Source organism: Chiroxiphia lanceolata, chromosome Z (genome assembly GCF_009829145.1).
Source record: "Chiroxiphia lanceolata isolate bChiLan1 chromosome Z, bChiLan1.pri, whole genome shotgun sequence".
Classification (NCBI taxonomy): Eukaryota; Metazoa; Chordata; class Aves; order Passeriformes; family Pipridae; genus Chiroxiphia; species Chiroxiphia lanceolata.
The window spans coordinates 17,115,049-17,141,046 of record NC_045671.1 but is presented as its reverse complement, the minus strand read 5'-3'; the positions used below and the strand labels follow the sequence as shown (position 1 = coordinate 17,141,046).

Here is a 25,998-nt window from a genome sequence, read left to right as displayed (position 1 = left end):
ATTAGATTGCAAAAGACCTTAAGGATCATTGAGTCAAACTGTAAACCTAACACTGCCAAGTGCAGCACTAACCCCCATTCCCAAGCGCCACATCTATACATCTTTTAAATACCTCCATGGACGGTAATTCTACCACTTCCATGAGCAGCCTGGTCTGACAGCCTTGACAACTCCCTTCCATGAAGAAATTTTTCTTAATATCCAATCTAAACCTTCTCTGGCTCAATTTGAGACCGTTTCCTCTTGTTCCCTTGCTTGTTACTTGGGAGAAGAGACCAACACCCACCTGGCTACAACCTTCTTTCAGTTAGTTGTTGAGAGTGATAAGGTCTCCCCTGAGCCTTTTCTCCGGGTAAAAGACCCCTGCCTCCCTCAGTCACTCCTCATAATGCTTGTACTCCTGACTCTTCACCAGCTTTCTTGCCCTTCTCTGGATATACCCCACCATATCATTGTCTTTCTTGAAGTGAATGGGCCCAGAACACAGAATTGGGGGTGCAGCCTCATCAATGTCAAGGAAACAATCACTTCCCTGGTTGTACTGGCCACATTATTTCTGATACAAGCCAAGATGCCACTGATCTTCTCGGCCACCTGGGCACACTGCTGGCTCATGTTCAGCTCCTTTTGACTCCCAGGTCCTTTTCCACCAGGCAGCTTTCCAGCTACACTGCCCCAAACGTGTAGTGCTGCATGTGGTGGTGTTGTGACACAAGAGCAGGATCCAGCACTTTATCTTCTTAAAGGTAAATGCTCTTCTGTTAGTACATTTAAAACTTCAAATTTTTTTTCTCCTGTGAGTCACTGGTGCTACAGAAATGCCAGTAACAATAGTGACAGTAATAAATTATTTTGTTCTAAAGATTTTTCCTATGAGAACTTACTGCTGCTATGGTTATATAGTTATAGAGTAGATCATAACTGATTAAAGAACACACAGACAAGAAATGGCAAGGTTCGAAAAAATTTAAGGGATAAATCGGTAACCCTTGCTATTTCTTTCTCAAGAAAGACTAACATGAAAATTCGTCATGTTTCATCTTCTTCTTCATAAAATGCACCAGTAGCGTAAATGAAAACAAAAACAAGGAATGCCTGTTATACTGTGAAATTATCAATAGAGCATTTAGAGATGCTTTTGGGAGTCCCACATTGTTACAATTTGTATGGAAGCAGTCTGAAGATAAGACGTTGCAGAACAAATGAAGGCCTAAAAGGTACACTGAAATAGTTAAACAAAATTAATAATAAGACCACTCTAAACAAATTAAATAATAATTAAAAATATTTTAGTAAGGTAGAGAAAAGATTGAGACTATAAAGAATTAACATTATTGCACAGGAAAGAAGGAAAAGATTATGAAGTCTCATTCTTTTACTAGAATCAGTGTTGCAGTAGACCATTTGAAACCAAGCAAAGAACAAGCAGGAAAATTCATAAGTAATAAATTGTATAGCCTTGAAGGAGTGAAATGGGAAGAAAGAAACTTTTCACAAAAGATAATAGTGAAAAGAAACTATTTTCTGGAATGTCAGAAATTTCAAACAGTGTCAATAAGCTGTAATTTTGCTAATTTTAGGGATTCACTGGTATGTGACAAAATAATTTTGGGTGTGTAAGGCTTACTCCCACAAGAATATTTACTATGGGAACTGGGAAGAAACATCTAGCATGTCTCTCAAACTGTGTAGATGGAGAAGTGTCAAGTGGGGTCTTTATATAATAAAGAAATGGAGTCTGCTCCCCGCTGAGGTGGTGATCAGAGAGACTTTATTTCAAATCTGGAGCTCTTTTTATCCCTTAAAACCATGTGACCTTGTGACCAATGAGGTTATCAGTTCCGGCTCATGTCCCCTGGGCTTCCCTGCCCTGGGTGCTTCCCCTGCACCCCTGGACACACCTCCTACAGAGGAGGAATGCCATTGATTTTTACAGGAGACAGGGCCAAGGGCCTGAAAATATATGTGTATATTCTTTTATATATTATTAAATCAAGATCAGGAAGTGCCACTTTGTGGCATTTTGTTTGCCTATAAAAAACAACATTCAACAAGTAGACAAAATGAAAGGGACTTTTATACTGTGTACCAGTTTTAGTGCAAAACAGTTCTCCATTAAAAAAGTCAGTAGATAAACATGTATACAAAAGAAACAGAAGGATTACCTAGTGGTATAGGTATCTTGTGAGTATTCCTGCATAGTAAATGCATTCAAAACATGAATGCACGCAAGTGCTTTGTCTTTTATAAATAAGTGGTAATAACATTTGACATTAGTGATTTTATGTCGTAACTAGTGTGTGACTAAAGTATTGTAGTTTAATAATGAAAATAGAAAAAATCAATTAGAAATAATTTAAAATATGAATTAGGATTAAATGGGAGACAAAGTATGAATTTCTAATAAGAACCTCAAGATTCAATAAGTGAATAGATGACAATGACCGATAGCTGAAGGTGAGTCATCTATTATGTTGCTTCAGGATTCGGAGCATCAGCATAAGGAATAATGTGAAGAAAGACATTAAAGGTAGAGAAAAATTATACATATTTTCAACAGGGGCAGGCTGATTCATATTAGGTTCAAGGATTCTCAGAAGAAAATATGAATTAGAAACAAAAGGAGGCATGACATACACAGGGGTGCCTAAGAAGATGGGTTATTGGAATCTTTATGCAACCCCAAAGAAATGAATGGGATCATTCAGAAAATAACTATAAATGATCTTTAAAAAGCACAGTACTTTTGCCACTAGATGCAAAAGAGATACAAGAGCATTTTTGCAGTCTAATGTAAAATATTAAAGTATTATAATATAAAATACCTTGATATGACAGAGTAGCAATATTATTTAGAGTCATGTTGAGATGAGTCACTTAGTCTAATATGTAAAAGCTGAACCTTTTTTTCACTAGAGGATTCATGAGGCTCTGCTCTGATACATGCTTACATATCACATGGAGAAATACCTTCTATTCTATCTCAAAACTTTTCCATTCCTGAATGATTAGGCAATGTTCAAAGGCATTGAAGAAATGTTGGAAGTGAAGGATTCTTCACCCAGAAGTTAGACAGCCTTCATAAAATGCTGTCATCCCCAACCTGCACAAAACTCAAGCACTATTATATTGTATTTGCTACTTTTTCTTTATTTCCTTCCCCTGTTTTGGCCTGTAACAACTGCAGTATAGCAAGGTAGAGTACCTGCAAATTGCATCTGCAAATTGATGCCTGCAAATGTGTACTCTGGTCCAACTTGTTCCATCAAGTCTTGTCTGGACAGTGATGAAAGTTGCAGTTTTATTGTGACCGTACAGTGTTCTTTCTGCTGCCATAGGAGATGTAAGTGATTGGATTTGCCTGCCATAGCGATATCCAGTGAAACATTCCCTGTATCTCTGTGTTATTCCCACTTACAAATATTCTGGATGATCAGCTTCTCCAGTGCACTCCAATACGAACCAATCTTTGCGGTTTTTTAGTACTAAACTCAGTGTGTCAGAACTGCAAAGGATATCACTTTATGATAAATTAAGCAGATTATCAGAGTTACTTGCTTCTCTTAGAAAACTGATTCTGATGAACAGTAACATTCTTCCTCAAGGAATTCAACTCTAAAAACCCCCCACAAAAGAAACAAAATACCACAAACTGAACCAAACAAACCAAAAAAACCCTGAAAAAACCAAAACCAACCAAACAAAAAACCCCAAGAAATAAATTTTTTCCGTGTAGAAATTACTATTGCAGAGAGCAGCTTCTGGGTCATCATCTCTAGTGAGCCTTACTGTAGCTTCTGCTGCTGTATATAACATTTTGGAGACAATGGAAGACTTCTACTCCCTTCCTGGGTCATTGCAGCCTAGTTCAAAACTGGTTAACTTACTCTGTATCAGAGCATGTCCTGTATTATGACACTCTGTTTTATTATTGTGGACACTGATTGTATCAGCTTCTATTTTCAGTGTCCCATAACATGTATGTGGTGAGACTTTTAATTGAATTTTACCAGTAGAAAAGAAAACAATTTGTGGAGACAAACTTTCCAGACAAATGTCAGAGAGATCTGATGAGTCATTCTCTGAAGATCATCCTGGGTACAGAACTGGATTTCTCATTAAAATAATTCAATTCCTTGCTCTTCTCTCCACATGTATTGTTTTATTCTGTTTTATATTTAATTTAAAGAAGAAGTAGCCTGTAACTGGTCTATGTAGATGAAGAGCGAGTCTCTTCCCACCCACCTCAGAAGTAATTAGTTATAGGTAATGATTTGTTTCAATAGGAGAAATTGAGAAAGACCTACCCCAGCACAACTAATACTTCAGTGAAATCCTTCTGAGAGGACAGCACGGGAGTGAAGGCCTGGCCTTTTATGGCTGGAGTGCTGTGATGGATTGATACTGGCTCTTTAAGAAGGAAAGTGAGGAGAGGAGTTACTTTCATTTAAGACAGCAACTGGGAAAAAAAAAGAAAGATGCTCTGCATATGGTGATGTGGTGAGCCAGCCGAGAGCTTTTGGGTTGAGGTTAGTGGGCAGACCAACATCAGTTTGTTCTGGTAAGGCCTATCAGATGTCCTGGTCAGGAAGAGGTAGAAGACCAGAGATGAACTGGAGGAAGTCTCACATTTACAGTCCTAGTCCTGTTGAAGGACTCCACAAGACACAAACAACCCAGGAGGTTTCTGGAGTGCTTTGATACAACTGATGCAGATGATCAAGGTACCAACAAGGAGAAACTCTCAAGTGGATCTGATACTTAACAAACAAGGAAGACCTGTAGAGGACCTGAATGTGGGCAAGACTGTGAGATGTGTGGAGTTCAGCATCATGAGAGGAGGGAAAAGAGAAATAGCAGGATCATGGCTCCTGGAGAGCAGACTTTGGCCTGTTAAGGGGTCTCCTAGGAATGAGATATAGTGCTGGTAATAAGAGTGGAGCAGGAGAGCCAGTTGATTTCCAAGGATAACGTTCTCTAAGCTTAAGAACAGTGCATGCCAACAAAGGGGAAATCAAGTAGCTGTTGGAGGAGGCTTGCACAGAATGAGGAACTCCTGAACTCACGATAAAGCTCAAATACTAAAAAGAAGCATACAAGAAGTGAAGGCAGGGGCAAGTGACCCAGATAAAATACAGAAATACTGTTTGAGCATGAAAGGATAGGGTTAGGAAAGCAAAGTTCATCTGCAGTTGAATCTGGTGAGGGATGGGTAGGGCAACAAGAAAAGCAGGTACTTCAGCAGTGAAAGGAAGGTTAGAGAAAGTGTGGGTCTGCTGCTGAATATGTCAGGGGACCTGATGAAAAATGACAGGGAAAACACCGAACTAGTTGAATTATACACTGGAGGTTGCCACCTGGAAAGCAACTGGGCAGAAAAGTGCCTGGGCACCCTGGTGAAAAACAAGGTCAGCACAAACCAGTGTGGTGGGGGGAAACAGTTTTCCCCCTGAAGTTGTAAAATGGTAAAACCCCAGGGGGTGGTGACCCTTGAAGTTTTGAGCCAATGAGCGTTTCTGCAAAATATAAACATATCACAAGCAGAACGGAAGAGAAGATAATTGAAGTAGAAGTAGCCATGTTGTGAAAGCCACGAGGAGAAGCAGCAGGAGCCCCTTGGGGGCTCCAACCCTCCCCCAGCCCCCAGCTGGGGGCTACAGAGACTTGGAACAGTGTAAGACTGGGCTGAGGACCTGTAGTTAGAAAACTGGGGGATGCTTGTCCGCCATCAGCAGCAGCAGCAGCAGTGGCAGAACTGCACTGACTGAAGAAACAGTGGCAGAGAACCAGAAGAGGTAAGACCAAGCAACAACGACAGGCATGCAGCAACACAGAGAGAACTCCTGGAAGGAGAGAGAGAGAGAGAGAGCCAGCAGCAGAGAGAGAATTAGGCTCTACAGAGAGAGAGAGAAAGTTGAGGTAAGAACTGAAACAAAACCCCAAACCCCTCTGAGACCTTTGAAAGGAGGAGGATGATGAACTCTTACTTGAAAGAGTCTTAAAGTGCTACAGCACTGCAGAAAGGAGCTGAAAAGCTCCGAGAAGAATGCGGAGGGGGTGACCTTGGCCCCCCCAACTGCTTGAGACAGAGCACAGAGCTCTGCAAAGGGGACTTGAATCCCCTGAAGATACAGACCGTCACGAAGACCCCCGTGCTTCGTGGTATGACGTGGTGAAGCGACCATTGTCTGGGTGAACACAGCCCACAGAAGACAAGACCCTCGCTTGGAGACGAGTGGCTGAGGGGCTTGGATACCCCCTTGTGTGTACTGGCAGAGATCCAGCTATAGCTGCTGCATGAGAGAACCTGCTGCCTTAGAGACACTGCTGCTCTGAAAGTAGAAAGGGTCTTTTCCTTCTTCCCTCCTGGACTTTTATTTGGAGAGGAGAAGGGATTTGATCCATTCTAAATACTTTTATGTCATGGTAGAAATAGCTAAGATTGTATATAATGTATTGTAGTATTTATTTGTACAGTCATTGTAATATATTCCCTTTCCCCCATTTTGAGTCTCATGTGGTGTCTGGAAAACCCATCTCACATTGGGTTGAGATGTGGGAGGGGGTTTGGACTAGGGAATTGGATTTTGGGGCTCTCAAACCATGACAGCCAGCAATGTGTATTTGTAGCAAAAAAGGACAAAAGCATATTTAACAGCATTAGTAAAAGCACTATTATTGAAGCAAGGCAAGGTCTAGAGAGCAAATGTAACATAGCAATACGAAAATTAGAGAGTTAATTTAGAAAACAAGCCCTAAGCAAAAGCACAGAGAACTTGGTCTTAGAAACAGCAGAGGCAATAATTCATTAAGGTATGTAGAACACACTGACATGAAAGAACAGAAGCATAAGTACACGGGAAAACAGAGAGAACTAGAAATGCAAACACACATAATATTAGACATATGGAGGAAAACCAAAAGGAGATAAGGGAAAGAGAATGAGCCGAGGCCCAGGTACCCTTGCCAGATATCAGGAGCCTCTGCCAGATGCACTAGAAAATCAGTCAGATTAGAGAAGTTCACAAAGTTTATGATGATAATGGAAGAAAGGACAAGAGTTCATGAGGCCGAAGAACAGGAATGACCCCTCAAATTCTCCCCATATTGAAGACCACGCCCCTAACTCCGCCTAAACTCCACCTGTTATGAATATTAAAAATGTATGTTGCAATATTATGAATAGTCATATTGTATGATGCAATTGCTTGGCAAAAATTGTATAAAAGTCCAGCTGTGAGTTGCTAGGACGAAGCAGTTTGTCCAGGATGACCTGGCTGCTTCCCAGCGCTGTAATTAATAAAGATACCTCCTGCTTATAGACTGAAAACTTTGTCTTTGAGCAGTTTCTCCGTCCATGCCTTTTTGGGGGCATAAAAATTGACATCACTATTATGTCAAGGAGAGTTACCCTTTCCCTCTGCTCAGCCCTAGTGAAAGCATATCTGGAGTGCTGTGTCATGTCCTGGGTTCTCCACTACAAGAAAGTTGACTGAGTGCAGCAAAGAGTCATGAAAGCAATTAAGGAAATGGAGCATGTGATATACAGGGGGAGGCTGAGAGCTGGAACTGCTTAGCCTGGAGAAGAGAAGGCTCAAGAGTGATGTCATCAATCTGTATAAATGTCTCATGGGGAAATATCAGTGATGGAACCAGTTTGTTCTTAGTAGTGCCCAGTGACGTGAAAAGAAGCAATGGGCACATATTCAATATGAAAACACATGAAATTTCATCTGAATACAACAAAACACTTTTTTTTTTCTTACTGAGAGGGTGGTCAGACACTGAGCCAAGTTGTCCAGAAAGATTGTGCAGTCTCCTATTGATAGGTCCAGACCCTGACTCGACAGTGTCCTGGACAACCTACTGTGTGAGCTTGCTTGAGCAGAGTTTGAACTAGATTACCTCCAGAGATCCTTAGGATCAATGATTAGGTGATTCCTTTTGGTTCATTTGGTTTCCAGGGGGTTGTGCTGTGTTCTGGACTATATGAGGAGAAAGGGGTGAGAAAATACAGATCTCAAACTCTGCTTTTTATGAAGATATTGGAAGGTCTTTCTTTCCATATGTCACAGAATAGGAAGATTTCTGAAATTGAACAGTCAGGCAGTGTAGAAAAACATTTTCTTACTCCACTCTGATGACACAGGATTTTCTTAGAAGAAAGTGCACTTGTGCAATATTATGTAAAATGCTGGCATGATGTCCTTGTTATGGAACTGGTTTTTACTGAGATTTTAGCTTGAGTTATAATTGAATTAACTCAAGCAATAGTAGTCATGTGCAAAAGCATAAACACAGAAATGTAGCAACACTACCTGTCTCCTCCATAAGATGACGATCTTGAGTGCTATTAATCATTTGAATTTCTATCTATACCTTGGCACTTCAACTGAACTGAGTTTAAATAATTCTTCTACTCAAGTTGGATATCTTTATGTGTAGATGGAAGTGTCTTTAATTAAATAAACTGTATTTAAACTCTATCTTGATTTTAATGAAGATAAGAGTTTGTAGAGAGAAGATGGTTAAAATAATAAATTTATACTCTTGAGTTTATTCAAAAAGACATGTATTTGTGTGGTTGTTTGGCTTTCTACTCCACAGTGTGATTGACTTTAAGAATTTTTTCCTTCTCTTTCTTTCATTTTTCATTTTTCTGTCTTCTCTCTTTTGAGTATTTAGATACGAGAATGCCTTTTTAATTATCACACAAGTCTTTAGCAGAATTTTCTGCATACTTTTAGTGACACAGTAGGTTGCAAAGCTTTTTCTTTCTTTTTTTTTTTTTTTAAATGAAATCATGGCTTACAAACACAGGAGGACCATCCTGAAATTATGACTCGTGTTGTGTGCACTGTTTGTTTTATTTGCTTTTGTCAAGTTATGTTTTCTACAAATAAAGAGGTTTTCATCACTATTACTTAATAGAACATAAACATCTACCTTGAGCTGGATGGTGTTACTAGCTCATATTTCAGCAAACTGCCAGCTGAAACATCTTGTCATACTGCTGATAATTCCATAGTAAATAAATTGCAATTTTTTTCCCAGTATGTCTTCCTGCACCAACATTGCACAAAGTCTTCCCTAAGCACAACTATAGGCATTTCATTTCCCTATTGATTTGTGGACAAGAAATAAAAGATCTTCCTGGCTTTGTAGTTTCCTTCCTTTGAGAAATTAGTCTGAATTTACAGGTTCAAATGAAGATTCTTTGTCAGGGACTGGCCTCAAAAACCTGGGAAGTTTATTGATACCTATTTGCAAGTTAATGGGTTGAAAAATAAAAGCTGGTTCTTTTCCTGAAAAAAAAGATCTAAAATGCTTAGAGCTCATAATTCGACTGATTTAGTCTTAAGATGAGGCTGGATGGGAGTCTGAATAATGTGGTCTGGTTGGTTCAGACAGGATGGTTCCTTGTCTATTGCAGGGGGCTTGGAATTAGATGATCTTTAAGATCTCTTACAACTCAAATAATTCTTCTCAGATACTTCAAAAGATTCTATGCTTTACCTATCAGTATTGACAAGTACCAAAAAATGCCCATGGAAAATATGAAGTAATTGTAAGTTTGTAATAAGGGCTGTAAAGTGACCTATTTCAACTCAGAATAGAGATCATTATTATGGATATTTATTTGCAAAAATCAACTCAATGATCAGCAGTGGTTGAAAAGTCAAATAGAATGTTAGGTATTATCCAGAAGGGCATAGAGAACAGGCATCTTTTTGAAAGGCAAGGAGACTAATTTTTTGGCAGAAAATATCAAATGTAGAAATGAAAATTGCAAAATGTAAAAGGAAAACATCTAACTAGGTTCAAAAATGTGCATAAATTAATAGAATTAACTGTGAGTTTCTATTGATGCCTACTAAGTGCTACAGTCCCAATAAAACCCTGTCATAGGTTTACTTGTTCTAAAAAATCAAACAGAAATTTTTCTTTCCCCTGCCCCACTGTAAAAGAAAGATGTGGAACGGAGAAGAGTGGTTTTGCCTTGGGTGATTGATCTACACAAAAGAACTAATTGGCAGAACTGCATTCCAAGGTGATGCCCCTCTCTAAGGCTGGGGGGAGGGGGGGGGAATGATAAGGTTTTTTTCCTCCTCTCCTTGGAAACGAGGACACTTCACTTTTGCCTTGGCTCAGGGAAGGTGTGTGTTGGACAGGCTCCAGGGCTGTTTTGTTCTCGGCCTGGTCATCTGGCCATTTTCTGGCCCCACCTTGTCTGCGCCCACAATCCTAAACATCCACTGGCCAGATTATGTGACCAATACATCTGTTCTAGAACAAGCAGCAGTCACAAGTATTGAGGCCATGTTGCTGAGAACACAGCTGCACTGGGCAGGGCACGTCTCAAGGATGAAGGACCACCACCTCCCTAAGATCTTGCTTTATGGTGAACTTGCCACCGGCTGCCGCATGAGAGGAGCCCCGAAGAAAAGATACAAGGACTCCCTGAAACAACATCTCAGCCTTGGCCGTACTGATCAACATAACTGGTCTACTCTGGCCTCCAATCGGGAGGTCTGGAGACACACCATCTATAACGCTGCTGATGCCTTTGAGAAAGCATGCAGGATCACTCTTGAGGAGAAAAGACAACGCAGAAAGAATCGTGCCTTGCAGAATATACCACCTAAGGAGTCTTTCTGCTGTGCCTTTTGCAACCGGACATGCCTGTCTCGCATTGGCCTTTTTAGCCACCAACATGCTTGCAACAAACGTGGGTAGAGCCCTTCCCAAATCTTCATTCGTGAAGCCCAGCCATGATTGTCTGTGCCCTGTTCTGCCCCCAGCCCGGACCTGCTCGGACTTCATTGTAGAGGTCTGACCCATCTGCAGAGGACCTTTTTGGGGAGGACGTTGCCCTTTTTCCTCCTCTGCTCCCGTGTTTGGCAGCAGTTTGTGCTCATTGATGAAGGGAGGGGGGAATCCTGGCCACAGCCACCTGCAGACAGAGTGAGTTTCGTGGGAAGAACATGCCTCATTTCCCCCTTTCCCCTTCCCCTTGTCAGTAGAGGGGGGAAACCTGCATTTTCGGCTTCTCTCCTGAACTGGGGCCCCACACAACGACCCAGAGCCCGACAGCGCCCCCTGCCGACCATCACCGAGCACTGCAGGCTCTGCTGCTCCAGTGATCCAACAGCGCCCCCTGCTGATCACGGTTAGAATTGGGCCAAAAAAGACAGAAAGTACTGAACTGTTTCCCAGGTTTTTTTGGGTACAGGATTATTGGTTTAGTTGTTTTTGTGTTCTTTTTTTTTGGTCTGCCAATACACATATATTCTTTAATAAAGGGCTGTTATTTTTTCCTTTTTCCATACTTCCTCAATTGGAGCCTCTTAATTTTGGATTTGCAATTGCTTAGAGGGAGGAGTTTGGTCTTCCTCGTAACTCATCCTCCTTAGCAAAACACTTCAGTCTCATTAAACTGAGACAAATCCCTATGTAAGGAAATCTAGCTTTATTGAAAGAATACAGATGCTAGCAAAGTGGCAGGTGGATTACTTTTAGTCTGGCTTTTTTCTAACATAATTTCTCTAAAAATGTCCTTCAAAGTGTCATCAGAGAGGATACTAGGCTAAGTATAGAATTAATTTGAATTAATATATACATCTGTCGCCGTGTCAAACAAGGTAAGAAGCTGTTGTGCTCTCAATTTCTTTTTTTAATTGTAGAACTAAAACTGGATATATTTATTTAATCTGAATATAGCCTCAAATACTTACTTGTTCTGAAGACTTTCTTGTGTGGATTGCTTACTGTTTGTGGGTAAACAGAACACCCTAATAGAATTGAAGCCATTGCTAGTAAACAAGTAATATCTAAAAGTCTTGTTCACACAATAGTTCAAATGAGTAAACTAAAAGGATATGGCTTCTGTACCTTGGGAGTATGTTTCAAAGTTTATTATGATGAATTCAGAAGCTTTTTGACGTATTTCTTGTTAGCATGAAATGCAGAAATATCTTTATCTTGTACTGTTTCCTGCATGAGATGAACTGCATAACAATGTACACTTAAAGTAATGGTCATGGTTCCAAAATTGTTCAGAGTTAAGTTTAGTGTCGTCCTGCTGATGAAGTTGCTTAGAAACATCTTGAAATGCAAGAGGTATGTCCCAACAACAAGGATGACGTGGTTTTCCCTTTTAAACCATACGTGGACTTCTTAAAAGAAGCTCTGGCCCTTATCATAAAAAGATTATAATAAAATAATCTTGGAAAACAGCACTTGAAAAAAATACAGTTTTGATATATAGAAGCTTCTGGTTTTATATATAGTTTAGCACCTGTCATGGATTAACCGCACCCAGAAAACAAGCATCACACAGACACTTGCTCACTCCCACACCAGTGGGATGGGAAACAGAATGGGAATGATAAAACTTAAAAAACTTGTGGTTTGAGATAAAGGCAGTTTAATAGGGAAAGCAAAAGCTGCACACACAAGTAAAGTGAGGAATTAATTCACTGCTTCCCATGGGCAGGCAGGTGTTCAGCCATCTCCAGGAGAGCAGGGCCACATCACATGTGATGATTACTTGTGAATACAAACACCATCACTCCAAATGTCCCCCCTTTCTCCTTCTTCCCTCCAGCTTTATATATTGAGCACGATGTCATATGGTCTGGAATATCCCTTGGGTCAGTTGGGGTCACCTATCCTAGTTGTGTCTTCTCACAACCTCCCATACACCCCCAACTTCCTTGCCACCACAGCAGTATGAAAAGCAGAAAAGGCCTTGGCTCTGTGTAAGCACTGTTCATCAGCAACAAAAACATCTCTATTATCAACCCTGTGTTCAGCACAAATCTAAACCACAGCCCTGTACCAGCCACTGTAAAGAAGATTAACTCTACTCCAGCCAAAACCAGCAGGGTGGCTTTCAGGAATACTTGTTTAAGTACAGCAAGGAATAATTGCGTTATTATAGAGGATTATTTTCTTTTATTTTGTTTTGTGTTATTTTATTTAATTCAACTAACTCTGATAGGTTTTTCTCTAAGAAAATTAAATATTTCAAGCAAGCTAATGCTAGATATTCATCTGCTTGCCTGAAAATTGTAGTTGCTTGGTTTTTAAAGCCTGTTAAAACTTAAAAAATTCTAAAATTTTATGAAAATAAATTTTAATTCGCAAATTTCTAGAGCATCATAATAGCAAGAGTAGATATAGGTAAGCTGGATTATGTCTAGATTAGAATTTATTGTTTCTTTCTATTGGTGTAACTACGAGTCTTATTCAAAGTGGTAATTTGTTGCAAAATTTTTAAGTATTACTCTTTTCTAAAACTTTACTTTTAAAGTATAGGATATTTTATTTTGTATCAGTCCTATTTCTCTAAAATTTACTTTCCCTTCCAGTGAGGAATATTATTGCGTTATTCAGGTCCATTGTCAGAGAGAGAATAAAGAAACAGGCTATCCAGAACTCAGCCTTTGAAAAACTGTGTAGTCTCAGAACATTAAAAAAGAGCTTTTTGGAAGCATGATACTGGCGGGTTATATGTTTCTTTTCTTCAACTTAACAAAAATTTACTCAGGTAAGTCACAAAACATTTTCTAATAAAACTCACTCCCAAAAATGAATCTGTAGCTTTCTCACGTGAAACGTTCCTTTTGTCCAAGTAGCTAGGTTTCCTAAGGTTGTGTTGTGTGTAATAAATAATCAGGAACTAGCTTCATTTGTCTTTTCTTACTGGAAAGTAGAGTTTTTTACACATTTTCTTCTTCAGCCGGACTTGTCCAGAACATGCTAGTTTCGTATCCTGTTACGGAAATCTTTGCCAAAATTATTTATTAGTCATCGCACCAAAGAAGCTGGAATTCTTTCAGATGTATGCACATCCGGAAAAATTCAGTCTTGGAATTTTTATATGGAAGCAAGGATGGAAAAAAATTAAAAAAGGTAGTGTCTGCAGCAAAAGAAAAAGCAAAACTTACTTTAGTGGCATTGAGGCTAATGTGTTTTACTTTGCTTTTGTGAAAATATAAGAGTATATATAAACTTTGGCCGAGTCCCAGAAATTTGATATCATCAGCATAAGTGAAACCTGGTGATTCTCCAGCTCCTGTGATTGGAGTACCCTGTTGTATGGTTACAGGCTTTTCAGGAGAGCACAGGAGACATAGGAGTGCTATTGCATGCAAAGAAGTGTTATAATGTATGGAACTGAGAGTTGGCAATGAACAGTCGAGAGCCTCTGGGTGAGAATCAAGGAGCAAATAAATAATGAGGATGTCATTGTGGGAGTCTGCTATAGACCTCCTCGCCAGGATGATGACACCAAGAAATTATTCTTTGAGGAACTAAGGGACACTTCCAAGTCAACTGTTCTTGTCCTTATGGGGGACTTCAGTTTGCCAGAAATTAACTGGGATCACCACACAGCTGGTACAACACAGACCAGAAGATTCCTAAAAACCTGTATGACAACTTTAAGGGACATGATTCGGAAAGATGCCCTCCTTAATCAGCTGCTCGTCAACAAAATGGATCGCATGAGCAAAGTGGAGATTGGTGGTTGTCTTGGCCACAGCGAGCATAAGGTGATCGAGTTTAAAATCTCTGTTGACAGGAGGAAAAGTGCCAGCAAAACCTGACCTCTGGACATGAGGGGAGCAGACTTCGGACTGCTCAGGGAACCAGCAAGCCCCCTAGGGAAATGTTTTTGCAGGTGCTGGCGTCCATCAGTGCTGGGCACCCTTTGAACATTGCTTCCTAAGGGCGCAGGAGTAAGCAACTCCTGAATGCTGGAAGTCAAGCAGACAAGGCAGAAGGGATCTCCTCTTACAAATAAGATGAAAAATGAAGGTGTATACCCAGTGGAAGCAAGGTCAGGTGATAAGGGAAGAATACAGAGATGCTACTTGCCCCTGTAGGGAGAAAATTCGTGCAGCCAAAGTTCAGCAGGAGTTGAAGCATCTAGAAACTGGGGAAACAATAGAAAGAGTTTTTTCAAATACATTTATGGTCGTAAGCAGTGGAGAAATAACATTGGCCCATTACAGGGAGAGGATGGTCACCTCCCAAACAGGGACAGAGACAACGCAGAGGTGTTTAATGCTCTCTTTACCTCTGTCTTCAACATGGATTATGGACCAAGGGAATCTCAGTGCCCTAAGCCAGAGGACCATGACTGTGAGAATAATCAACTCCCAGTTGATCTTGAAATGGTATGGATTCTGCTGCTCCAGATGGATCCCTACAAATCTATGGGGCCATGTGGGATTCATCTGAGAAACCTCAAAGAACTAAGTGATGTCATTTCAAAGCCTCTCTCGATGATTTTTGAGTGGTCTTGGGAATCTGAGGAGGTCCCAGCTGACTGGAGTGGTCTTGGGAATCTGAGGAGGTCCCAGCTGACTGGAGGCTGGCAAATATTGTCCTGATTTTCAAGAAGGGCAAGCAGGAGGATACCAGAAACTACAGGCCTATCTGTCTCACTGCAGTGCCTGGTAAAAGAATGGAAAAGATTCTTCTGGGAAGTATTGAAAAACACCTGGAGGACAACGCAGTCAGCATGGCTTCAAGTCCCACTTGTAAAACCTGATTTCCTTTTATGACATGTAACCCACCTAGCTGATCTAGGAAAGCCTGTTGATGTAATATTTTTGGACTTGAGCAAGGCTTTTGATACTGCCTCTCGCACTATCCTTCTCGACGAAATGTCCAGCTCACAGCTGGATAACTGTGTTATGTGATTGGTGAGCAATTAGCTCAGAGGTTGGGCACAAAGAGTGATAGTGGATGAAGTGACATCAGGTTAGTGTCCAGTCACTAGTGGGGTTCTGCAGGGCTCCATCCTCAGCTCACTTCTCTTCAGCATCTTCATAAACAACTTGGATACAGAACTGGAAGGGATACTAAGTAAGTTTGCTGACAACATTAAATTGGAAGGAGCTGTTGACTCCCTTGAGGGCAGAAAGGCCCTGCAGGAAGGCCTTGACAAATTAGAGGACTGGGCAATCATGAACTACACGAAGTTCAACAAGGGAAAGTGCTGGATTCTGCACCTGGGATGGGGCAACCCCAGATGTACAGACAGACTGGGGAATGAGATGCTGGAAAGCAGTGCTGTGGAAAGGGACCTGGGGGTCCTCATCAATGGCAAGTTGAATGTGAGTCAGCAGTGCCCTGGTAGCCTGCAGGGCCAGCTGGGTCCGGAGAGGGGCATCAGTCAAAGCATCACCAGCTGGTCAAGGTAGGGGATTCTCCCACTCTGCTCTGCACTGGGGCGGCCTCAACTTGAATACTGTGTGCAGCTTTGGGCACTGCAATATAAGAAAGACATTAAGCTATCAGAGAGTGTCCAAAGGAGGACGATGAAGATGATGAAGTGCCTTGAGGGGAAGCTGTATAAGGAGCGGCTGAGGTCACTTGGTGTGTTCAGCCTGGAGGAGACTGAAGGGAGACCTCATTGTGGTCTTCAATATCCTTATGAAGGGAAGTGGAGGGCAAGTACTGATCTATTCGCTTTTGTGATCAGTGACAGGAGTCAAGGATATGGCATGAAACAATTTAGGTTGGATAACAGGAAAATTTTTTCACCCTCTGGGTTTTTGAGCACTGGAACAGGCTTCACAGGGAATAGGTCACATCACCAAGCCTGACAGAGTTCAAGAAGTGTTTGGACAATGCTCTCACGCACATGGTGTGATTCTTGAGGTCTCCTGCGCAATGTCAGGAGTTGACTCGATGATCCTGATGAGTCCCTTCTAACTCAGCATATTCTCTGACTCTATATTTAGTAATATGCTCTGTCTGATGAAAAGTAATATATTGAATCGTAGTAAGAATGCTACATTGTGCCTCCCTTACTTTCTTTTCTAACTGCCACCTTATCTGTCTTTGTTTAATTTACGTCTTTATTGTTAAAACAAAAAAGTAATAATTGATATAAAGTCTCTAATGGCGACAGTGTACTGGTATTTTTGCCCTCTGTGTCCTCTCTATGGCTGTTTATTATCTACAGAGAGGTAAAAGAGTAGTAACTTTTCACTAGCTTGAAGTAATACTTCTTCAGCAGCATCTGTGATGATCTGCAGAATGCACTGATAAAGAACAAATTGGTTGAACATTCTCACTAATTTCTGTTGCTAATTATGTTTCAGCAAAAGATTAGTATTTTATAAATTTTCTTCTAGTTTACTTAATGTTCACTGTTTGTTATGTTCAGAACAATCAGAGAAAAAATGAGAGGTTTGTGTGATATATGCATGGACCTAGTTTTAACCTTTAGTAATGGTTGTTTTACTATTTTATGTTTTTTATTCTTGAACTGGAGATATCCTCTTCTGTATTTTGTAAAAATATATTATTGTTAGCAGATTTACCAGTTCTTCAGTTTTATAAGTTATCTTCAATTGTTTATCTTTTTTATCTTCTTTTTTTTTTTTTTCCCCAAAACTAAAGATATATAAAGCTGAAGCAAAAGGAGCCATACCGGACATTTGAAAGTAATCAGGCTAGCATACTTTTTCTGCATGAGAGCTGTAATAGCTGGGTGGTTGGAAGATGGTATAATTCAGAAATCTTCATATTAAAAATTATTTAATTGTGCAAACCCTTTTTTTTATAAGCAAGGCTGTGTAAGAAATGTAAAACGCTTTATTTTCTCCAAATTAGAAAGGAAGACTCAGTCCTCTAGTTTACCAAACTGGGTAAACTCATTCCTTGAAACTGTACTAAAGATGTCTTTAAATTCTTGGATAATAGTGTGTAAGCACACAGTAAATACCTCTTCACAGTCACATAGCTATAAAGTAATAGGTTCTGAAGTGGAAGACTGTATTGGATCCTGGATCCTGAAGTTTACTAGAGAATGATGAGATTTTTCTCTGATATTCATGAAGCTGAAGTGAGTGTAGTTCTACCATACTGAAGCCCACAAACCCCAAGTCTGTATACCTACAGCTTTTTCATTATATGTGCAGCAGAGTATGCAGTATTCCTGACATAATCTCCTATATAAACAGATCTGAAATTCAAAACTATGACTTTGAATAATTTACTTTAGTTATTTTTTTCCTTGCTTTTGGCATGATGTTTTCTCATAGCTGAGCATCTCCCTGACTGCATTCTTTCAAAAAACTTGTGCTGGTAGAAAAACAGTCACTAGAGATAAAAAAAAAGACCTTCTGTGAAAATTTCTGGTTGAAGAAGTGCAGGACCAAGAAAACCTAACAAATCAGTAATCAGTAATTGGATTGAAGATGTTGGAAATGCACACACAGTTCTGAGCCTGGAGCCTTGGATTTTGGACCTCTTCTAGGGCAAGAGGAAACAGCCTCAAGATGCACTACGGAAAGTTTAGATTTCTTTACTGAAGTTATTGTCAAATATTGGATCAGATTGCCCAGGAAACATCCCTGGAGGTATTTAAAAGATGTAGATGGGTAGATGGGGTGCTTAGAGACATGGGTTGGACTTGGCAGTGCTAGTTCTTCGGTTTGATTCAATGATCTGAAAAGTCTTTCCCAACCTAAATGATTCTCTGATTCTAGAAACCTAGCTCAGGGCCAAGGAGTGTTTACTGAGTTAGAGCTCAGTTTTCTACTAAGTTAAGAAGTTCATAACCTCATGCAAATGGGTCTGGGAACCTGGAAGTCCTGTAGAAATTTCCCAGCAAATTTCTGCCTCAGAGACAGACATATAGCATTATTTTTGTCATCAGTTTCATGTTGGTGCCTTACAAAACTCTGTTGTTTGTACAACAAAAATTCCAATGGTTTGTTTGAGAAGATGTTTCCTATGAAGTCAGATGCACTGGATTATTCTTACATCCTTATAGTAGTATGATTTATTTCCATGTGTAAGGTTGGTAGGCCCATTGTCCTACTGGAATCTGGGTCATGTAGTTTGTTCTCTTAGAAGAGATGTTTTTCCAGTCCTTACAGACTTCCCTGGATTTGTCATTGTTAGAAGAGCTAAAGGACTCTTTACCAAATTTTTTAGACTTTTTATATGGAAATGTTTGTTTGTTTTTTTTTCTGAATTTAAACATTTTTTTCCCCTAGAAAAGTCTCCATATTAATGGCTTGAAAAGTATTTTCTTTTTATTTGCTTTCAGTAAATAATTTTTATCCTTCTAAATACATAACAGACATAAACATGGGTATTTTTTGCACTATTAACCATTCCACCATTTCCATATGATTAACTATATTATCACTAATACCTATTAATTTTCTAATGTACATTAGTACTTAATTTTTGCTGAGATACATAATCACATTTTAAATGGTGTAATTACTTTACAGCACTTGAAGAAAGGTACAGCAAAAAAATATTATTCTGAATGTGTGTAGAGGCTTTTTTCCCCACTAAAAATATTTGCATCATATAAAAAAAAAAAAGAGAAAGAATTGTCTGACTGAATAGAAGTTAATTTTATTTAATTATGATTTTGAGAGTATGAATCATAATTTTTTCTTTTTCCATAGTGCAAATAATGAACAGCAATAAATCTAGTTGCAGTGAAATGCATCATTGAGATGGTTTGTGAATAATATTTTCTCATTTACATTTTAATAAAAATTAGAGAATCCAAGAACAAGAACATTTACTGGTTTAATAGGTTCCTTGAGTTATATTTTCAAAGTATTAAAATGATTATTGGTGAAGAAGTGAAGAGAATGTAGGAATGCAAAGTACAAAATTACGTGAAAGAATGGTAGTGTATTTAGTTTGAATCTAAAATAGTTATGCTAATAAAAAGTGCTAGTGGATCTCAAGCACACTTATAGCTAGAATGGAATTGTATCAGTTCTTCAGGTATAGAAGCTCAGGCATGGTGATGGTGAAAGAATTGCCAGTGTAACAAATAACATTTAGAGTAAAACAGAGAAGGAAGTCCAGATGCTAATACTGAATCCTCAAAATATTCTGGTGCAAAAGAGGTTTTTTTTTTGTACAGAAGTAGTTAGAATTATTAGAGATTATTATTTTCTGACTCAAGCCAGTCTAGAGTCACGAACGGAGTCAAGAAGTTGTCCTGTAGGTGGGCTAGAAGCAACCCCATCATTCATTAGGAGAAATGGTTTGCCTCATGTCAAACCTCCAAAATTAGTTTTCCTTGTAGCCTCTGGCTCTTTGGTGCTCCTCATGCCTCTGGGTTGCAAATAAACAAATTGAGGTGATTATTTTTTACTTATTTTTCAGATACCTTATGATTCAATTGTACTATTGTGAGGACATGATGTATACCATGACACTGTAATGCAAGAACACACTCAGAGGTTAAGGGACAGTACCTTTTTCTTTCCCTGATTAGTATTCTTTTAAAAAGCACCATGGTGGCATGTCAAAGTTGTTTGCATTGCGGGTTTTTTAAGCACTTAGAAGTTTGCTTATTTATTCTTGGAAGAGAGAAAATAAACGTTAGGATATCAGTAGTCATTTGATCCTCATCACAAGACTGAACTGCAATTGAAAAGAATGGGAAGGTGTGCCAGGGTGGACTGGTTATGGATGATTCAAGAACTGACACTTCACAAGTACTTTGTTAGAGATGTACACTGTGATACTTCTTAAAAGTGTTTTTCAAAGAAACACTAAGGAAGGTGAGAAACAGATAGTCCTGTTAAGTCTCTCAAGAGGTCTCCAGAGAAAAGATGACAAAAACCAACCTGCATTTCAGCATCAGGGCTCTTTACTTTTTGACTTCTCTCAAGCTACTTTTATTTTCTAGAAAGCTTGTGATATCTGGCTGACTTTTTTCCTTGGGTTACAATCCCTTATTGTTGCACAAAAATCTATGCCTCCTAATAAGCAACTCCTGATAAGAAGTAAGAAACATGACTGCTAATTAGAAGGGTAGCAAATGATCTCTTGAGCATTAAGTTAACCAATCAGAAAAAAAATGGAATAAGGAAACAGACATTTTAAATGTACCAGCCCAGAGTCTGCTCTGGACAAAAAGATTTGAAGTAAGTTAATTGGTGTCTGAGAGGTTGTCATGTATTAGATTCAGTTAATTGGTTACAAGGCAAGGATTAACAGAGAGTCTTCCAGGCCTGTAAGGTAAAAGAAAGAAAACCTAATATGTTCCATTTAACTGATTTCATGAACAGTCACTTTACAGGAACTTTCTTTTTCTTGTGTACATTCTCAGAGGTAAGAAATGTCAGGAGCAGAACTATTTCTTGGAATCACTTTCTCTTTATTAACAATTATAATCTTGAATCATTTTATGTAGCAACTCACATCCTACCATTCCAAAGCTTGGTTGTCATTCTTGATGGTTTTGTGGTAATGACAGCAGTGGCTTTTGCCCAAAAATTTCATAATCTGATATAAATTGCTTACAATTCTTTTAGTAAACATAATGCTTCTTAAAATAATTTTCAAAAATAAGGCAAAACTAAAAAGCATGTTTTTCTTTTGTTTGGACAAGATGGATAAAATCAGTATGATGAACATTTCCTGGTTTAGATGCCTGTGTGTTCGTACCTGAGTAGGTAGCCAGTTTTTCCACAAGTGGATTTAATTTTCATGGTCACCGAAATAAACATTAGAAGTCTATTGCTTGATTCCTCCAAAGCCTGGCTTTCATATTTTTGTTGGAATTCTTCCATTTCTTTGTGGTTTTCTTCAGGTCATAATCCTCTATCTCTCTAGTTTTTGAATAGGAGTTGAAGAGGAAGCTGCCCACTGAACTCATTTTCACAGTTCAGCTATCTCATTCTGATTATCTGTGGCTGCAATTCAAAGACTTTTACAATTTTCAGAGTTTCCAAAAAAAACCCCACAAAACAACTAGTGAAATGGATCAAATTACTGCATGCGATAGATTATTTTTAGCTTTGATATCAGCTTTTTTCATTTCTTGTAGAGCTATAATTAATTTCATTATAGGTTTTAATTTTTTCAGCTGTCTTAAATATCCACTATGCACACATCAAAAATACAAACATGAAGTTAAACTTCTCCCTGGATGACAATAGCACCTTAATTCTTGTCGTATTTTCACAGTGATTGATTTTACTGCTGATTTGCTTCAGAGTATATGCATTAATACATACCATTTTATAATATTTGTTTTCTTTAACTACATTGCATCTGGATTAAGAAAAATAGCTAAATTATTAATTTAAATTCAATTATTAAAAATTGAATTAGAAATAGTTTGCTTACAGCAACTGCTCAAGGTCCGAGTGTAAATGGAGCTTATTAATGTTGCTATAGTGGGTTGACCTTGGCTGGATGCCAGGTGTCCACTAAAGCCACTCTGTACTCCCCTTCTCAACTGGGCAGGGGAAAGACGTATGATGATGGGCGTATGGGAAAAGATAAGGCCAGAAAGAGATCACTCACCACTTACCATAACAAGGAAAACAGACTTGACTTGAGGAACTTTAATATATTAACAATCAAATCAGAACAGATTAATGAGAAAAACAAAATTAAATCTTAAAACATCTTTCACCCACCCCTCTCTTCTTTCCAGACTCAACTTCACTCCAAAATTTTCTATCTCCTCCTCACCAAGTGGAGCAGGAGGATAGGGCAGTTCATCAGGTGTTGTCTCTGCTGCCCTTTCCTGAGCTGGGGGAGGACTCCTTACACTCTTCTGCTACATCTTGTTGTCCCTCCCGGAGGAGAAGGTTCTCCATGAAGGTCTCCACCCTGAGTCCTTCCCACAGGACACAGTTCTTCATTAACTGCTCCAGAGTGGGTCCCTTCCTTCAGGAACAGGCAGCCCCAGCATGGATGCACCATGATGTCACAAGTCCCAACAGCTAACCTGATCTTCATGGAGTCAGAGATCCTGCCAGGAACCTGCTCCAGTAGGAATAACAACCTTCCTTCGGGCACCCATCTGCTCAAGTGGGAGAGTGGGAGGCCCTCCATGTGCTGCAGGTGGATATTTGCTCCACTATGGTCTTCAATGGGCTGCAGAGGGACATCCTGCCTCAACATGGTCTTCACCATAGTCTGCAGAGGAATCTCTCCTCTGGCCCCTGAAGGACCTCCTCCTCCTCCTTCTTCACTGATCTTGATGACTGTGCAGCTATTGCTCTCACATATTCTCGTTCCTCTCACTGTCTGTGATTGCACAGACTTTTTTTCTCCCTTTCTGAAATAAGTTATCTCAGAGGCGCTACCACTACTGCTGATAGGCTTGGCTGTGGGTCCATCTTGCTGCTGCATGGCGTTGACTCTGTCAGACATGGGAACAATTTCTGTCATCTTCTTACAGAAGCCATCCCTGTAGCTTCCCCACTACCAGAACCTGGCTATGCAAACCCAGTAGGATTACCCATAAAAGGTGTTTCATAAACGGCTCTCCCTGGGCACACAGAATAACTACATTGCTGTGCAAGTTTTTCTTTCAGGTGCCTATCAGTCCGCAGGGAATGGGTCAAAATAGCGGCAATGTCTGCACTGTAACTGGAGGTGTGCTTGTAAATTGTGAGCATAGTCTAACTTGCTTTATTTTGTATACTATATATGCCATAATGTACATGTGGACTTTAGTTTGGCAAAGGTGAATAGTCAGCGCAGCAGTCTCAAGTATTGTGTTGGGACTATGAAGCTATGCAGACTTGACAGAGGTGTAATAATATATAGCCATATACACTATCATTCTAATTCTTCATTTAGATGTGGAAAATATTTAGACTTGGTTGGAAATTGGGTTTCTTCACAGGAAAGTATTCAAGGCAAAAGGTGCAGATAGTGGTATCTGTGCTGAGCAATTTATCAGGTAATGGTAAAAAACTTTGTATAGGACATGGAGGAAAAAAGACAATATTTTCTCATTATTGCAACAGCCTTCTCAGAATACCAGTTCTCTCAGAAAAGTAATTTTTTTGAGAATTTTCTCTCACAATGCTGAGCTGTTTCTTAAAAGTTCTAAAAACTTTCAGAACAAATTTTCTCCCCTTTAATATGATTATCAGTTGGAGTTTTCTTTGCTGAATTGTCTGTCATTCTTCCATGACCCAGAGAATGCTACTATAGCTTTAGATGATTAAATTGAAAATAATGTTTATTAATGATTAAATGTAAGATTTCATTAAGGCTTGACCTTCAGGGGTTCTAATTATTCAATGATTCTAAGCACTGCAATGGTTCTTTTAAATACTCATCTCTTACTAATAGCATGAAATTACTGTGAGCAAGAGAGAAAGAAGGGAGTTGAGACAGCTCAGAATATTTAAGGTGAATTTCATCTTGGTTTTAGTCTAGGTCTGTAGCTGCAAATCTCTGATACTAGATTTTATTATCAGTATTTGGACTCTCAGTTCTTCAAAAAGGTAGATAACTTGTAAGTAAGCATGCATATTGTGGCAAAGAAATTTGTCTAAAGCAGAGCACTTTTTTCCCCTGTAGAGGTATAAATAAATATTTTAGGTATCAATATGCTAATCTCATCATAAAAATGTTTTCTCTTTGCTTTTAGAACCCCAAATTATTTAAACCCTTGAAATGTTTTGCTGTAGTTCTTTTTCATTTTCTCAATAATTACATTAAAGTACAAATAATGTTTATAAGAAATTAGGCTATGGAAAGGAATTAGAAGAGTTATCAAATTAGCTTTATAAGTATTTTCTTATGTGGTGCCTATTTTTTTGCCTTCATCATAGGTTTCAGAAGAAGCTCTGCAACACAACACTGAGGACGAGGACTCTTCCCAAGGAATGGAGCCCTATCTTGTGCGGAGATTATTGTCCCGTAACATCCAGCTTCCCTCCCTAGCTTTCAGGCAGTTAGAACAGGCATACTGGGATAAAAACAATGATACTGAGACTATCCCAAGACCCATGACTCTTCCACTGAGGATACCTCCTCTGATTGCTGTTACAGCTGCTGAGTCCAGCAGGTAAGATACAGTAACTTGTTCTTGATTCAACATTTCCGCTGGCAGGTGCAGGACATCAGATGCTGCTTCTAGGACAGAAGTGTATTCCTTTTCTAAATCTCCTAAATGAAAAAGAAGAATAAAATGTACATAAATTTGTGCCTGACAGTTCGTAATACTGTTTGTAAACTTCTTGGTCATGTCTAGTAAAACAAACCCTAGAAAATATTTTCTCTGAACATTATTAATACTTTATATTCTGAAAGAAGGCTTCTGGAGGCATGATTAACTTGATGATGATGATGAATGTAGGAGCTTCTTTATACAAAGATTTTTCTTTTTAAATGATACAGTTTCAAAACTAGTTTCAAGGAATCCTGAGAGGATTTTGCCTGCTCTTGTATATCTAAATTATTAGTAACGTAAATGGTTTGAACTTATTTGCTTATAGTGACTTCCATTATAGTTTCTTCGTATTACATGTGACTTCTTTTATCATATATGTTTTCTCGAATAAACTTTACTGTTCTTAAATTTTCTGATAACACCCTAATTTTTGTTCTTATTTTCCAAAATGTGAACTGTTTAGTATGAAGTTGTGGCTTACAATGGTGAAGGCAGTGCAGCATTTTGGTAACCTGATAATATATAAAGAAAAGGTGAGATGAACACACTGAGAGCTGAAATGCAGTACTTAAGAAATTTTAGAAATAAGTTCAGTGAGAATACTGTATTCTGAATTATATAGTTATGTAAATAATGTAGGACTTGTAGTACATGAGGAAACCCATAAGTATTCGTTAGTGTGCATAGTCAAAAAGCTAACCAATATTAACATTGTCTAGTATCACTTCCCATATCTTATTTCCATCTAGATATCTTTATTTTTGGAATAAGGGAGACCAGTTCTTGAAAGATGCTCATAGAAACACTGACGACAACCATAAAAGCAAGTAAACATTTAGATTGTTTCTAAATGAAAATATTATTCTGAGAGGTAAATATAATGAAATTTAGTAAAGTTTTGATGATAGATTGGAATCTTGATTTTTTTTTTTTTTGTATTCATGGGTCTGGAGAGAAGAGTGCTTTGAGATATGGAAGGAAAAGAAGTGTAGGTGCAATGCTTCTAGTAACACTGATTAGGAAAAAAAAAAGTATGGTCCTGATGTGATAGAAAG

At 38.9% G+C, this 25,998-nt stretch overlaps 1 protein-coding gene and 1 long non-coding RNA gene across 4 annotated transcripts in view; one reads left to right on the top strand and one right to left on the bottom strand.

The window, feature by feature from the left end:
- Positions 1-25,767, top strand: part of LOC116780156 (cAMP-specific 3',5'-cyclic phosphodiesterase 4D-like) — a 105,334-nt gene extending 79,567 nt beyond the window's left edge. Inside the window, exons 1-4 of one of the 3 annotated variants that reach the window (XM_032674710.1) lie at positions 13,511-13,552; positions 24,603-24,838; positions 25,407-25,476; positions 25,693-25,767. In XM_032674710.1, coding sequence (XP_032530601.1) covers positions 24,657-24,838; positions 25,407-25,476; positions 25,693-25,713 — 273 coding nt within the window. In that variant the 5' untranslated portion in view covers positions 13,511-13,552; positions 24,603-24,656 and the 3' untranslated portion in view covers positions 25,714-25,767. Of the gene's footprint in view, positions 1-13,510; positions 13,553-21,407; positions 21,467-24,602; positions 24,947-25,406; positions 25,477-25,692 lie in introns of those variants that run through there. The other 2 variants (XM_032674712.1, XR_004354355.1) reach the window with 2 other exon arrangements.
- LOC116780157 lies at positions 229-15,745 on the bottom strand. Its single transcript, XR_004354356.1, has 3 exons — positions 15,662-15,745; positions 8,987-8,992; positions 229-240 (listed from the first exon to the last, which is right to left on the bottom strand). It is a non-coding gene; the product is annotated as an uncharacterized LOC116780157 (long non-coding RNA).
- Positions 25,768-25,998: the final 231 nt, after the last annotated feature.